Source organism: Manis javanica, chromosome 12 (assembly GCF_040802235.1).
Source record: "Manis javanica isolate MJ-LG chromosome 12, MJ_LKY, whole genome shotgun sequence".
NCBI lineage: Eukaryota > Metazoa > Chordata > Mammalia > Pholidota > Manidae > Manis > Manis javanica.
Window position 1 is genome coordinate 25,525,482 of NC_133167.1, and position 16,991 is coordinate 25,542,472.

A 16,991-nucleotide genomic window follows, 5' to 3' on the forward strand; every position below is an offset into this window, starting at 1 on the left:
GAAAGTGCCTGGAATGTGATCAGTACTCAAAAACATTAGCTACCATCTTTATTACTACTTTCTTACAATTTTTACTCCATGGGCTGATAACAATCTTTATAAATGCAAATTTGCTGTTATTATCACTCAAAAAATAAACTCAGCCATCCTGATACAGCCTATAAAGGTCTGGAAAGCCTGGCTCCCATCTCTTCTCCAGCTTCATTTTTAAGCTCTAACTTTAGTAGAATCAAAGGCTCCTATGACTTGGTAAGATCAAAATCAAAATATCATAAGCTAGGATTAATGAAAGGGTGAGTTCTCACTTCCAATGAAATAATAATAAACAAAGACATTATTTTTAATCAGACATTACATGTAGGTATAATTAATGAAATCATTAAAGGAATAATACTAAGTATTTAGCATTTACCATCCCAAGCCCTGTATTGTTTCACATACATTAGTTCATTTAATTGCACAACCACCCTGTGAGAGTAACATTAATTTTCTCTGCATTTGGTAGATGAGAATTCTGAGGCTCAGCGGTCAGGTAACACACCTGTAGCCGCAGGACCCGGCAGCAGCACAACAGGCCTGCCCCTCAAGTTCCTCCTCCTCATGTTCCCGCTTAGTGCCTCCTATCTGTCCTGCAACCTGCTAAGTGTTTTGTATGTATTAAGGGCATTTATACATTTGTATCCCTGTTTTATAAATAAGAAATTGATACACAAAGAAGTCATGTGTCTTTCCCATTGTTCCAAAACTAGAGCAGCTAAATCAAAATTTGAACTCAGGTCTGCCTAATCTAATGAAGGGTTCTTTGCCATCACCCAGCATCATTGTCCTGTACTCTAAAATACTGCATTAACTTAACCTCAGGCTACTTAGAATATCCTACTGATTCACGAGGATGGATTCCACTTCGAGTGTGCATGTTTTATTGTTTAAAAAGACTTAATTATGCTACAGAAGACAAATACGATGGATGAAACCCATAGGTTGCATTAAATATAGGCAAGTATTAAGTGTAGCACATGTGTGTTAGACACAGTGTAGATCTGGGGAGACAGGGGTCCCCTTCCCGGAGCAAAGTTCCCTATAAAGCCAAGTAAGGCAAGGGGAAGGGCAGGTTGGGAGAAACCCTCTTTATTGCTCACGAGGAGGAACGGCTGTCTGTCCGTCTCCTCTGGCCGCGTGCTCTCTCCGTCCTCCCGGGTTTTCACTTGCAAAGCCCACTTGGTGCTTCCCGTCCTTAAGCTAGGGCACAGGCGCTCACTTCCCTGCCCGTCCCTTCCAGAAGCTCTGTGGGCGGGTCCTTGGTGACTGGCGGACTCCAGACTGAGTATGTACCAGAAACGGAGGGGAGGTGAGAGTGGCTGTTTTCTCTCCCTGCCTTGCTGTGGATCCTCGGATCCTCAGAGGGTGCAGTGGTAAACGCCTATTGATGTGTAAATGTTAAGGCCAGGCGGGAGATTCTGGAAATTCAGTGATTTACCCCACACATAGGTATAAAATATATACGAGGCATGGGGCACAAAATATCCCTGATACACAAGAAGTGCTCAATATTCTTGACATCTTAATTCAGGCACTGATCGGTGAAACCCATACCCACATATCCTTTGCCCAAGGAACACAAATAAAACTTAGAGCTGCTCAGGAGGCTGACTGGCAAGCTACAAGTGTGCTTGCCCCTACATCTCTCTAAGACAGTGTAAGTCATTGTATGTCATTGGCCCAAACAAACTTCTGTCTGTGGTCCCACTTGCTGCAGCCTCATCTCTGGACCTCGTAACCACACCATCAGGAGGGAAGACTGATGTGGGGGAAAAAGAGAGAGGAAATATCAATATTGCCTATCCCAGACTCAGTGGGGTCCTTCCACTTGCTTGCACCATATCCTGTGTGTTAATTTACCCATCTCTTTCCTTTTCTTACAGCATGTTTTAAATTGATTTCATAAACCAGGGATTTCGAGCATCCTGATCTGGTCTGTGAGTCTTTCTGTTCCATGACTCTGGGACGGATGGCTTGCTGGTAATGTATCAGAGGCTACCATTACACCAAGGTAATTTCCCACATGACATCCCTAAAGGGCAATGTGGGGAAGAACAGTGTGAATTCAAGTGTCAATTCCAAGCAGGAGGGCTGGGTATTGAGAAAATCTGAAGCTCTTTCTTTACCTCCTCCTCTTTGTCACTCACCTTGCATCAGCCAGAGCAGCTCGTGTCACGGCCCAGGCTGCAACGAATGCTGCTGGAAACCCTGAAATAAGAAAAGGAGTCAGAGACCATATTTCTTGTAAAATTAAGGTATTTTTTTTCTCTCATAGGCACTAATCATAAGAATACATTATTAAAAGTTGAGAGAGAAAAATGGACATGAAAAATGTTGCTATGTGTACAAGAAAAGTCCACTTTATTGTTCATCTTGTCCACTTGAGAAATGAACCAGGTATATTGCTGTTAATTGTTCTTAAAAGTCTGAAGATGAAGTTGGCCCCAGATTTCATTCCATACTCTGAGGGCATTGAAGCTCCTGGAGCGAGAAGTGTGCAATGGTTGGTGCATTTGACTTTGAATCTTGCCACACCGACAGCCACATGCTTTCAGAGCAGAGTGAAGCAACAAGAGGGGCTCAAAGGAGCTGTAGGAAGGTGGTTGTTTTAAAAAACTAGAACTTCTTCATTCTCAAAGTGAAAGGCAAAGAGAAGCTATACTGCAAGTTATAAAATTGGAAAGTTTTGACCAGTTTAGCCTCTTCTTTTCATTGGTTCATAGTGGCTCAAAGCAGAAGGATTGGCATGAACTAATAGCTTAGTAAAGGGTGGCCACTATGTTACTTAGATTATAGCATCATAAGATACTTGCCATTCATAAATGATAAACACCTTGTGAGCCTACAACATCAAATCTGTCATCTAGTATGGTTGTCGTTCCTAGGCCAAAATTTTCGTGGGCAAATTAATAAACATTATAAATGAAGGTAAGAAATTACACTTGCATAGAAGCTCACTGGACTATTTTTTGTTCTCTTTTTCATAGAAAAATCTGAAAACTAGTTTCCTGGATTTCATGAGACAAATTCCTGACTTTCAGGAGGGACAGACTGCAAGATATACCCCAAGTAAGAGTTGCTGGGGGACGTAAATACAAAACCAATAAATAAATAAAGCAAAAGAATTTATTACAAGTGTGATCAGTGGTGTAAAAATAAAAATAAAATAAAATAAAATAAAATAAAATAAAATGTAACCCAGACGAATGTCTACATTCATTTCACGTGTCCTTTGCACCCACTTCAGTTTGACCATCAGTTCATGCTATAGTTGATTGGACTCTGAAATCACACACACAAAAAAAAATCACAGAAATAACTCTTGCAGAACATTGTAATAGAGAATCAAAGGATTTAATGGATAACTTCTCATTACATGGCCCTTATGAAAGAGATTTTAAAAAAGAGAGACCATAGTGAAAACAGTACAGAACCTAGGAAGCACCTTACAAAATGAGAGAAAAGGTTTAACCTAAGTTTGAACATTTTTATTAAACATAATATTAAATTCTTTACTTTTTACAAACATATTTGTAATTTTTCAGGTATTCTTTCTTAGCAAAAAAGTGAACAAATAGATTCAGATGAAGAAAAATTTCATCAAAAAATGAAAATTAGATGATGCCCTACAATGCTATTTCTTTGGTCTTCTCAATGATTGCCTAATTGAATTTAACCTCAACCTGCCTGTGTGGCAATTTCATTTTATGATTCTGTATTCCAATTTTATTCATTGTGTCTACATAACTCTTCTTTTTTATAATCTGCTTGAATTCTATGTTCTAGGAAATTATTTATGTCAAAATGGATCTACCCAATTCTAATTATTAAGTTCCTCTTGCATATTCTTTCTATCCATCTACCTACCTATCCATACATCCAGTAACCATCCATTTATGTGTCAAGGATTATTCTAGTCTCAGAAGATAAAACAATGAACACACAAATTATATACTTATTTTCCTGAAACTTATATTCCAGTCATGGAGGCAAAATTAATGACACAACTTGAGTTATCAGTTAGCAGCTATGAAGAAAAACCAAGCATGATGCTCCTCAAAGACTGGTCCAGAAAGGCCTGGCACGGACCCCTTTGCTGTTCTGCTGCCTTGGCTGTGTTTAAAAAGTGTCTGCCTGCCTTTGGTTAAACTTTTCATATTGTCTCATTTGCAGGCCTTTAATCTTCTGTTCTTTTACAATCTCCTGATCAGGCAATTTCTGGAATGATATTCTACACCCATTGATTACTGGTATTTCAGTTGGAATTATGTTTTAGATGAAAATTAAAGTAAGTATTTTAGGCATCATGTCTTAATGAAATCGCTTTTCTCATCCTCTTGGAAGATCCTCATTCATAAGACTAGCATAGAGACAATCAAAGAATAATAAAAAAAACGGTAATTATCTGGGGGCTCTTCAAGGATTTTTGATCACCTAAAGTTAAAATGATTGGGTCCAAATGAGTAACAAAGGAATCCAAGCAAGTTCTCTTCTCTAGTGAAGCCAGTAAATCACATCATTGGAAGAAAGTATGAAACTGGGGTTCACCCAGCCTACCAAGGTGAAATTCCACAGGTATTTGGTGTCTAGCAAAGGATCCTACAAAGCAGCTATAATGTTTTTGATCATTATTTTTCTTACAGGAATTTTGAAAAATGATCAGAAATTAAGATGGTATTTTAAAATCAGACTCTGTGTTGAGATAAAAGAGAAAAATTGCTTAGTAATCAGACTTGAATATTTACTTCATTAAATGGTAGCTGTGCTTTAGTAGCAGAAAGATATTGTTAAAAGAATATTACTACTTTTTTTATATATACCCTAGGACATTTTTTTAAAGTATAGAGTTGCAAAGAGAGGGAGAAGGTCAGAAGATAGACCAACTATAGAAATAGCTCTATAAAAATTGGTTATTACTATTCTAGATTTTGCTTAATTGAGCATATTTCATGTAAAATGGCTTTTCAAAGTAAGCCTCCATGTAAATCCTACTTGCTTTCATGAATGTTTTCAAACCATTTGATAAAATGAAGATTTCAAGTAATGATGTTTTTCTACTATAGTTGTCATTCCTAGGCTAAATTTTCATGGACAAATTAATAAACAGTGTAAAGGAAGGTAAGAAATTCATGCTTGCATAGAAGCTCCCTGGACTATTTTTTTATTCTCTTCTTCATAGAAAGATTTGAAAACTAATTTCCTGGATTTTGTGGGACAAACTCCTGACTTTCAGGAGGGACAGACTGAGAGATATACCCCCAAATAAGAGTTGATGGGAGAGTTAGCTACCAAACCAACAAGTAAATAGAGAAAAAGAAGTTACGAGTGTGACCAGTGGTGTGAAAAATCCAAAAAAATACATTGTAATGAGGACAAATGTCTATATTCATTGTTTAAATTTCTATTGACACCTGTATCAACTTCTAGTAATTATGTAGGTACATACACGGATATTATTTTGATTTAAAGGTAAACTACCAAAAACTGTCGAGGAAATTTCCAAAGTACCCTAAAAAAAATGAAATATACCTTTTTATTTTTAGTAACTGCTAATCAAAGATAAGGAAGAGCCTTAAAACAGACAAGCTGCCTCAGAAATAAAACTTTATTCATGACAATCACTATTTCATAAGAAATTAAATATTACAGTGACTTGACCCTTTCTCTTCTTAAAGGTTATTAATTAACTAACAGGTAATGCAGTGTTCCTTATTTCACATTTTCAATTTTAAAATGATAGTAAGGCAAAACAGGTAAAGGAATACTCTTATTTTGGAGGGAAAAAATCTTTCAAATTTAACCTTGAGGCACTTAGTTCATTCTTTTCCTAATTACCTCATAATTTGGATGTTAAAATGGCAATTGAGATCTGCTATTGTTAATCTCATGACTTCTTAATTTAAACATATATGAGTTGTCATTTCTCTTAAATTTTGACAAACAAACATCCTTTTCTCCACATCATGTTGAGTTAGTACCTAGTCCAGTAGTCCCTCTAGTACTGATAAGGCATTTTTGGAACATGAGCTGAATATCCCTTTTTTTTTTTTACTTACTTGAGCCAAAAATAATTTGGATTATTTTCTTCAATGACATGGTAAGCCTACATAATTTTATAATTTATTTTGTTAAATGTAGTTAAGATGGTCTTTAAATTCCTTTCTGGTATTTTCCTAATATGATCTAGAAATACAAATGAAAAATGCATCATTACAGTTTAGAAATTCAAAAATCAAATATTAAGGGTGAAATTACTGCTAAAGCAGGGCACCAACCCAAGACATGAGCAGTTCTAAATGTGTATGGCTAACAATGCATTTTTCTCTTACACCAAAGAGTCTTCTCAAGAATCTGGCTTAAAAACACTAACCATAATGGTGAAAAGCTTGTTACCTCTGAGAGGATTATAGACTAGATCTTAATAATTTTCCACAGTCAACAACAAAAGAGAAAGAAGGAGGGGTAAAGACAAAATGGGGAGGGATTATGGCAGGAAAAAGGCTGAAAGAATGCCCTCAAATCCACAATCCATCTTAAAAGAAAAGGAGACATAAATCCCTTACCCCAGCCTATCAAGGTGAAGCTCCACAGGTATTTGGTGTCGGAGAAGAATGCCACGAAGATTAGACTATGCAGGTAGAGACCTTCCACCAAGATCCAATAGTAGTTTGTAGCCAAGAAGTAAATAAACATTACAACAGCAATCTTGCACCCAATCTGTTACAAATAAACCAGAATTGTATCATGTTAGAACTACTGATTGTACTAGATGCCAACATTAGACCACCAAAAAGTGACTCTTTAGTTTCCTTTTTATAATCAAATATCTCCTGTACATAAGTAGGTCAAAACTGTTGAAAGAGACCAAAACAAAGTTGTTTTAATTTAGCATTTTTAAGACTATGGGTTTGATTCTATTTTTAAAATAAGGTATTTTTTTTCCTTGAGAAGTTATAAAACATCACTTTTTCTTAATTTTTCCTGTTTAAAAATAATACATGTTTCTCAAAGAAAAGTAGAAAAGTACAAAAAACTATAAAGAAGAAAATATCATCCATCATTCTACCACAGACTTATTCTATTCTAGGCTTTTTTATGACCCCAAAGGCAATGGTTTGAAACAATAACCATTTAATATCTTATGAATCTATGGGTTCGCTAGGTGATTCTGCTGAGCTGGACCCGTCTCAGCTAACCTTGTCTAGGCTCACTTATAAAGGCTTACTCTCAGCTGACACATCATCATTCCCACTTCATTCTATTGGGTAAAGTAAGTCACAAAGCCAGTCCAGCATCAGAATCAGCAGGGACTACAAAGTCACAGGGCAAAGGGCAAGGATACAGAAAGGGTATTAATTTGCACGATCAAAGCAACTAATCTACTCTACTAAATTTTCAGATATATTGCTTCAATAACCTAATTAACTGATAACTGGGTAATTCTATTTACTAAATAACATGAGGACATTTAAGAAGAGATTCAGGTACCATGGAATTTTATTTTGAAACGAGTCTTTGGGTCTACGATAAAGGAACTAAATATCATGTGTTTGTAAATCCAGTGCTTCTGGTTTTGCCACTAGGCTTTTTACTTTTGAAGTTGGTGAGCCATGATAGCTGCTGTGGATCACATATCAAATGCCAATCATGTGCTTTCTCAAGTTCCCATTCCAAAATGTTCTGGAGGAAAGAACCCAAGCACTTTTAATAATCCAAAATGATGAGTGATTAGGCATGAGATTTGAGGGCAGAATTGAAGTAGTAAACGTCATTATACAAACTGGTCATTATTTCAGTTAATTCAGAGATAAGCCAAAACAAGTTAACACATATTTAGTGCATTGTTAAGTTTTATTTATTTGTAATGGTGTATGACTCAGTAATGAGAGAAAATTATGAAAACACTTACGTATTGTGATTTGTCCACAGAAGGCACATCTATGGAATTTCGTAGGTCGTCCTGCATTATCAGGGACTGTTGCTCTTTTACTCCTGTGTGAGCATGCACCACTCTGTCCTTGACAAAGATGCTTGCAGCCCTCAGCATGAAAGATACAAATAAGTGCATGTGGATATAGTTCCTAGTGCAGTGCAATCGTCTATGGAGAGAAAATACCAGTATTTCGATCTGAATAAAATTAGAAATGGGGGGAAGGGGGAATATAAATGAGCCCAATCTCCTCCCAAAAAAGAGAATATAGTAAACCTGAACAAAGACGGAAACACATTATTATGTTTGCAGGAGAAACAACTGGGATCAAAAACTAAAATCTAACTTTTCAAGGGTTAGTAGAAAATTTATCCTGATCTATTACCACGTTTATATCAAATTTCCAGGGTTAAATATTATACTGCATTGTACTATAGCACTGTATTAAAGTAATAAATGATCAATGGAAAACCACTGAAAAGGGATATACATTGTTAGCACTGGAACTTTCACACTTTCAGTACAGTCTCAGAAATTTTGAGACTTCTGTGTCTTGGGTGGATAGGAAACGGAACCTGGCCTTTCAATGGAGAAAGTGATTGGCAGTCACTCACCTGAAATAGCCAATGATGAGAACAGCCACAGCTAAGGAACCGAAGGAGATGGAATACCCAATAGTGTACATGACATAGAGGCGCTCAAAGAACTCTTGCTGTGGGAGAAGAGATTTAATTAGAAAAAGAGGCTTAAACAAATTGGTTAATGCAGATAAACAAAACTCATGCTCTCACACATTTAGGAACACAAAATGCATTATAATTTTCATAATATATAGATGAGTTTTCTGGCCTTCCTTTTCTTTCCTAAATTCAAGTCAGGGGTAAAAATGTAGTAACAATACTCTGCATTTCTTGTTGCTTAAGTGAGGCCAAATTAAATGTTGCAATATTTACTTGCCATATTTCTGTACTGTTCATTTTAACTAACTGGATTGTTTTTTCTGTGATACTTGAAATAAACAAAACACACATTCCAGAACTATTTTAAGAGAAAATTGGTGAAAAGAATATGCCATTTTTGGAGTATTATTTCTGGTTTTCTTTAACTTTTTTATGGAGTGGTAATTTACATGACATAAAATGTACAGATCTTAAATGAGCAGTTTGATGGGTTTTCACAGATCAAGTTCACTGTGCCCTTGTTAGTCAAAAAACTACCCACCATTCACCCCCACGTAATTACTGTTCAAATTTCTGTCACCACAAGTCAGCTTTCTCTGTGTACTTCATATATTCCTTGACTATTCTTAGACTTCTTAGAATTATACACTACACACTCTTTTTGTCAGCCTACTGTTTTTGATACTCTCTGATACTGTTGCATGAATCAATGGTTCATTCTTATTTGTTTTTCATTTTAAAATAATTGTAGATTCACGAGAACTGTAAAAGATAGGAAAAGTCCTATGTACCCTTCACAAAGTATCCTCCAATTATACTAAAATATCAAAACCAGGAATTTGACATTTGTGAAACTTGTGTTTACAGTTCCAAGTTATTTTATCACATATGTAAATTTTTGTAACCATCACTGCACATAGGTACAGAAGTGGTCCATCACCAGAAAGATCTCTCTTGTGCTGTTCCTTTACAGTCACACCTACCCTCCTCCTCCCCACCACCCTAACACCAAGCAAACATTAATATGTTTTCTATCCCTATAATTTTGTCATTTCATAAATGTTATATAAATAGAATCATACAGTATGTATGAGATTGGTGTTCTTCACTCAGAGTAATTACCTCAAAATCCATTCAAGTTGTTGCACATTTTAAGTTTCTTTTATTGCTGAATAGTATTGCATGGTATGTAAATATGTCATTATACTAGAAATGAATTTCAAACTTTGTAGATAGCATACATTAAGTCGTGTTTTTTATAGACTCTTTCAATCTCTGTTACTTGGTATATTTACACTGTCTGTTTTTAATGTATATTGATATATTAAGGCTAAATCCATCATTTTATTTATTTTTCCTGTCATGCTATTCTTCATTTCTGTTTTATTTTTCCTGACATCCTGTGGATTACTTGAACATTTTGTAGAATTTCATTTTCATGTACTTTTTTGTATCATGCTTTTCATGGTTGTTCTAGGTATCACATTGTACGGTTTAATGTATAACCTTCTATCATTTTCACCTTTATTATCATCTAATTAAGCATTGAAAGGTATTAATCTCCCTCTAAGTTCTTCTCTAGCTGTTTCCCTCAATTTCTAACATATCAAACTTTCATATTTATTCAGTTCAAATTTTTCCATGGGTCATATATTCCCAACTATTTGTGAATTGTCTACATATTTTATTTTAACTGATTATCAATTAATTACTTTGTGGTCAGAGAATACACTCTGTATGATTTTAATCTTGAGATTTATTAGGACTTCTTTACAGCCAGGCATATATTCTATCTTGAAGAACTTTTGGTGCACTCTTTTAAAGAATGTGAACTTCATAGTTATTGGCTATAGTATTGTAAAAATGACATTTTAATCAAGTTATTTGAAAGAGATCATACAAAAGTTTTTTTCTAATTGTGATATCAATTACTGAAAGAAAAGTATTTTTTTTTTAATTCCAATACTATGGGATCTGGCTATATCTTTCTTTAGCTCTGACAATTTTTATTTCATGTAATTTGAATTTCCTAAATGCATACTTATTTAAGACTGCCATTTGTTTTGGTAAATGACACTTCTGTCAATCTAAAACATGCTTCCATCTTCATAATAGGCTTTTTCTTGAAGTCTGCTTAGCCACACTCACTTTCTTACACTTATAGTATGCACAGCATATACCTTTTCCTACCCTTTTAATTATAACATATTATCTTTACATCTATCTGTACCTTTATATTTAGAATACATTCCTCTTTTGTCCCTTTTTTATCAAAATATAGTTGATATACAATATGATATTGGTTTCAAGTATACAAGACTGATTCAAAAGTTATACACATTATTTTCTGTTGCATTTTGTTTTGTTTTATTTTGGTATCATTAATATAAAAATCACATGGGCAACATTGTGGTTACTAGATTCCCCCCATTATCAAGTCCCCACCACATACTCCATTACAGTCACTGTCCATCAGCGTAGTAAGATGCTATAGAATCACTACTTGTCTTCTCTGTGCTATACTGTCTTCCCTGTGCCCCCACACCCCACATTATGTGTGCTAATTGTAATGCCCCTTATTCCCCTTCTCACTCCCATCCCGCCCACCCTCCCCAGACCCTTTCCCTTTGGTAACTGTTAGTCCATTCTTGGGTTCTGGGAGTCTGGTGATGTGTTGTTTCTTCAGTTTTCAGTTTCTTTTATGCTCCACAGAAGAGTGAAATAATTTGATACTTATCTTTTTCTGCCTGGCTTATTTCACTGAACATAATACCCTCTAGCTCCACCTATTTTGTTACAAATGGTAGGATTTGTTTTATTCTTATGGCTGAATAATATTCCATTGTGTATATGTACCACAGCTTTGTCCATTCATCTACTAATGGGCACTTAGGTTGCTTCCATTTCTTGGCTATTGTAAATAGTGCTGCAATAAACATAGGGGTGCATATGTCTTTTTAAACTGGGGTCCTACATTCTTAGGGTAAATTCCTAGGAGTGGAATTCCTGGGTCAAAAGGTATTTCTATTTTTAATTTTTTGAGGAACCTCTATACTGCTTTCCACAATGGTTGCACTAGTTTACATTACCACCAGCAGTGTAGGAGGGTTCCGCTTTCTCTGCATCCTTGCCAGCATTGGTTGTTGCTAGTCTTTTCTATGTTGGCCATCCTAAATGGTGTGAGGTGATATCTCACTGTAGTTTTAATTTGCATTTTCCTGATAATCAGTGATGTGGAGCATCTTCTCATGTGCCTGTGAATTTCTTCTTTGGAGAAGTGTCTGTTCATTCCTCTGCCCATTTTTTAATAGGGTTATTTGTTTTGTGGGTGTTGAGGCATCTGAGTTCTTTATATATTTTGGATGTTAACCCCTTGTTGGATATGTCATTTACAAATATATTCTCCCATACTGTAGGATGCCTTTTTGTTCTGCTGATGGTGTCCTGTGCTGTACAGAAGTTTTTAGCATGATGTAGTCCCATGTGTTCATTTTTTATTTTTTTATCTTGCCCAAGGAGATGCATCCAGGAAAATTGCTCATGTTTATGTTCAAGAAATTTTTGCCTATGTTGTCTTCTAAGAGTTTTATGGGTTCATGACTTACATTCAGGTATTTGATCCATTTTGAATTTACTTTTGTGCATGGAGTTAGACAATGATCCAGTTTCATTTTCTTGCATGTAGCTGTCCAGTTTTGCCAACACCAGCTGTTGAAGAGGCTGTCATTTCCCCATTGTATGTCCATGGCTCCTTTATCATGTATTAATTGACCATATATGCTTGGGTTTATATCAGGGCTCTCTAGTCTGTTCCATTGGTCTATGGGTCTGTTCTTGGGCCAGCACCAAATTGTCTTGATTACTGTGGCTTTGTAGTAGAGCTTGAAGTTGGGGAGCATAATCCCCCTAGCTTTATTCTTCCTTCTCAGGATTGCTTTGGTTATTTGGGGTCTTTTGTGGTTTCATATGAATTTTAGAACTATTTGCTCTAGTTCTTTGAAGAATGATGTTGCTATTTTGATAGGGATTGCATTAAGTCTGTAGATTCCTTTAGACAGGATGGCCATTTTGACAATATTAATTCTTCCTATCCATGAGCACCACATTGTTTCCATTTATTGGTATCTTCTTTAATTTCTCTCATGAGTGTCTTGTAGTTTTCAGACTATAGGTCTTTCACTTCCTTGGTTAGGTTTATTCCTAGGTATTTTGTTCTTTTTGATGAATTGTGAATGGAATTGTTTTCCTGATTTCTCTTTCTGCTAGTTCATTGTTAGTGTATAGGAATGCAACAAATTTCTGTGTTAATTAATTTTGTATCTGCAAGTTTGCTAAATTCAGATATTAGATCTAGTAGTTTGGGAGTGGATTCTTTAGGGTTTTTATGTACAATATCATGTCATCTGCAAACAGGGACAGTTTAACTTCTCCCTTGATAATCTGGATGTCTTTTATTTCTTTGTGTTCTCTGATTGCTATGGCTAGGACCTCCAGTACTATGTTGAATAGAAGTGGGGAGAGTGGGCATCCTTGTCTTGTTCCCAATCTTAAAGGAAAAGTTTTGAGCTTCTTGCCGTTAATTATAATGTTGGCTGTGGGTTTGTCATATATGGCCTTTATTATGTTGAGGTACTTGTCCTCTATACCCATTTTGTTGAGAGTTTTTATCATGAATGGATGTTGAATTTTGTCAAATACTTTTTCAGCATCTATGGCGATGATCATGTAGTTTTTGTCCTTCTTTTTGTTGATGTGGTGGCTGATGTTGATGGATTTTCAAATGTTGTACCAGCCTTGCATCCCTGGAATAAATCCTACTTGATCGTGATGGATGATCTTTTTGATGTACTTTTGAATTCGGTTTGCTAAAATTTTGTTGAGTATTTTTGCATCTACGTTCATCAGGGATATTGGTCTGTAATTTTCTTTTTTTGTGTTGTCTTTGCCTGGTTTTGGTATTAGAGTGATGCTGGCCTCATAGAATGAGTGTGAGAGTATTCCCTCCTCTTCTACTTTTTGGAAAACTTTAAGGAGGATGGGTACTAGGTCTTCACTAAATGTTTGATAATATTCAGTAGTGAAACAATCTGGTCCAGAAATTTGTTTTGAGGTAGTTTTTTGATTACCCTTTCCTTGCTGAAATTGGTCTATTCAGATTTTCTTTTTCTTCCTGGGTCAGCCTTGAAAGGTTGTAGTTTTCTAGAAAGTTGTCCATTTCTTCTAGGTTATCCAGTTTGTTAGCATATAATTTTTCATAGTATTCTCTCATAATTCTTTGTATTTCTGTGGTTTCTGTAGTGATTTTTCCTTTCTCATTTCTGATTTTGTTTATGTGTGTAGACTCTTTTTTTTCTTGATAAGTCTGGATAGGGGTTTATCTATTTTGTTTATTTTCTCAAAGAACAAGCTCCTGCTTTCATTGATTCTTTCTATTGTTTTATTCTTCTTGATTTTATTTATTTATGCTCTAATCTTTATTATGTACCTCCTTCTACTGACTTTGGGCTTCATTTGTTCTTCTTTTTCTAGTTTCATTAATTGTGAGTTTAGACTGTTCATTTGGGATTGTTCTTCTTTCCTGAGGTAGGCCTGTATTGCAATATACTTTGCTCTTTGCATGGCATTCACTGCATCCCACAGATTTTGTGGTGTTGAATTATTGTTGTCATTTGTCTCCATATATTGCTTGATCTCTGTTTTTATTTGGTCATTCATCCATTGACTATTTAGGAGCATGTTATTAAGTCTCCATGTGTTTGTGGGCTTTTTTGTTTTGTGTAATTTATTTCTAGTTTTTTACCTTTGTGGTCTGAGAAGCTGGTTGGTACATTTTCAATCTTTTTGAATTACTGAGGCTCTTTTTGTGGTCTTCTATATAATATATTCTTGAAAATGTTCCATGTGTACTTGAGAAGAATGTGTATTCTGTTGCTTTTGGATGGAGTGTTCTGTAGATGTCTGTTAGGTCCATCTGTTCTAATGTGTTATTCAGTGCTTCTGTGTCCTTACTTATTTTCTGTCTAGTTGATCTGTCCTTTGGAGTGAGTGGTGTGTTGAAGTCTCCTAAAATGAATGCACTGCATTCTATTTCCCCCTTTAATTCTTTTAGTATTTGTTTCACATATGTAGGTGATCCTGTGTTTGGTGCATAGATATTTATAATGATTATATCCTCTTCTTGCACTGAGCCTTTTATCATTATGTAATGTCCTTCTTTGTCTCTTGTTACTTTCTTTGTTTTAAAGTTTATTTTATCTGATACAAGTACGGCAACTCTTGCTTTTTTCTCCCTATTAGTTTCATGAAGTATCTTTTTCCATCCCTTTACTTCAGTCTGTGTATGTCTTTGGGTTTGAAGTGAGTCTCTTGTAGGCAGCATATAGACATGTCTTGTTTTTTTACCCATTCAGTGACTCTATGTCTTTTGATTGGTGCATTCAGACCATTTACATTTAGGGGGATTATTGATAGGTATGTACTTACTGCCATTGCAGGCTCTAGATTCGTGGTTACCAAAGGTTCAAGGGTAGTTCCCTTACTAACAGTCTAATTTAAGTCACTTAGTATGCTATTATAAACAGAACCTAAAACTTTTTTTTTTCCTCCTCTATTTTCTGTATATTAGGTATAACATTCTGTATTCTTTGTCTATTCCTTGACTGACTTTGGAGTTAGTTGATTTGACTTTGCATCTGCTTAGTAATTAATTGTTTTACTTTCTTTGCTGTCATTTTATTTCCCCTAGTTACAGCTATTTAGCCTTAGGAATACTTCCATCTATAGCAGCCCCTCCAAAATGCACTGTAGAGGTGGTTTGTGGGAGGTAAATTCTCTCAGCTTTTGCTTATCTGAAAATTGTTTGATCCCTCCTTCAAATTTAAATGATAATCTTGCCAGATAGAGTATTGTTTTTTCAAGTCCTTCTGCTTCATTGCATTAAATATATCATGCCACTCCCTTCTGGCCTGTAAGGTTCCTGATGAGAAGTCTGATGATAGCCTGATGGGTTTTCCTTTGTGTGTGGCCATTTTTCTCTCTCTAGCTGCTTCTAGCTGCTTTTAAAAGTCTGTCCTTACCTTTGAGCTTTACCATTTTAATTATTACATGTCTCGTGTTGTCTTCCTTGGTTCCCTTGTGTTGGGAAATCTGTGCACTTCCATGGACTAAGATAGTATCTCCTTCCCCAGACTGGGGAACTGTTCAGCAATTACCTCCTCAATGATACTTCCTATCCTTTTTCCTCTCTCTTCTTCTTCTGTACCCCTATAATGCTAATATTGTTCCATTTAAATTGGTCACACAGTTCTCTCAATATTCTTTCATTCTTAGAGATCCTTTTTGCTCTCTGTGCCTCAGCTTCTTTGTATTCCTCTTCTCTCTGTGCCTCAGCTTCTTTGTATTCCTCTTCTCTAATTCTGATTCCATTTACCATCTCTTCTACTACATCAAATCTGCTTTTAAATCCCTCCATTGTATGTTTCATTACAGATATGGAATTTCTTAATGATTGAATCTCCATCCTAAATTCATCCCTGAGTTCTTGAATATTTTTCTGTACCTCTATGAGCATGTTTATGATTTTTATTTTGAACTCTCTTTCAGGGAGAATGCTGAGTTCAGTTTCATTTGGCCCTTTTTCTGGTGTTTGCATGATTCTTGTTTGAATCAGGTTCCTTTGACGTTTCATATTTGTATGTGGTGCCCTCTAGTGCCCAGAAACTCTAGTCTCTGGAGCTGCTTAGCCCCTGGAGTGATGTCAGGTGTTGCAGGGGAGCAGCACTGGTGCCTGGAGGGAGGAAAGAGCTGTTTCCTGCTTCCAGGCTGCAGTGCCTGTCTCCACTGTCAGAACCAGTGGGCCAAGCACACAGGTGTAAGCCTTTTTGTTTTGCGTCTGTAACCGCGGTAGGCGGGGCCTCCCTCTGGCTGGCCTGACAGCAGAGCAGGGACTGCCGGTTTGTGAGCTGGTGCAGGCAGGCCAGGAGGAAGGCTCAGCAGGCTGCATATCACAGTGGGGGGCCTTGGAGCTGAGTAGCCAGCCAGGGTGATGGAGCACCTGAAGATCCTGGAAGTTCCCAACCCGCCGGGCAGAGCACCCACAGACAACCTTGTCCACCTATCCCTTCTCTGTGCAGCAAGCTCTGTGCAAACCCTGCCCCTTCAGCAGCCTGAGAGGCTGCTAGGTAGCCTCTCAGACCACCCGCCATTACTTTGTCCTAGGGTGGCCAGATGTGGATCCCTGTCCTCCACAAATGGCTGGAATCTCAGTCTCTCAAGTATTCCGCCTGACTTAGCTTTCCAACCCCACTAATCTCCAAAGCACCATGCAATGTAGGTTTGTGCTC

The 16,991-nt window shown here is 36.5% G+C and overlaps 1 protein-coding gene across 1 annotated transcript in view; it reads right to left on the reverse strand.

The window, feature by feature from the left end:
• PTH2R (parathyroid hormone 2 receptor) overlaps nt 1–16,991 on the reverse strand; it is a 79,395-nt gene that overhangs the window by 27,461 nt on the left and 34,943 nt on the right. Inside the window, exons 5-8 of the mRNA XM_036994998.2 lie at nt 8,584–8,681; nt 7,949–8,138; nt 6,603–6,756; nt 2,187–2,247 (exon numbers count right to left, since the gene is read on the reverse strand). Coding sequence (XP_036850893.2) covers nt 2,187–2,247; nt 6,603–6,756; nt 7,949–8,138; nt 8,584–8,681 — 503 coding nt within the window. The remainder of the gene's footprint in view (nt 1–2,186; nt 2,248–6,602; nt 6,757–7,948; nt 8,139–8,583; nt 8,682–16,991) is intronic.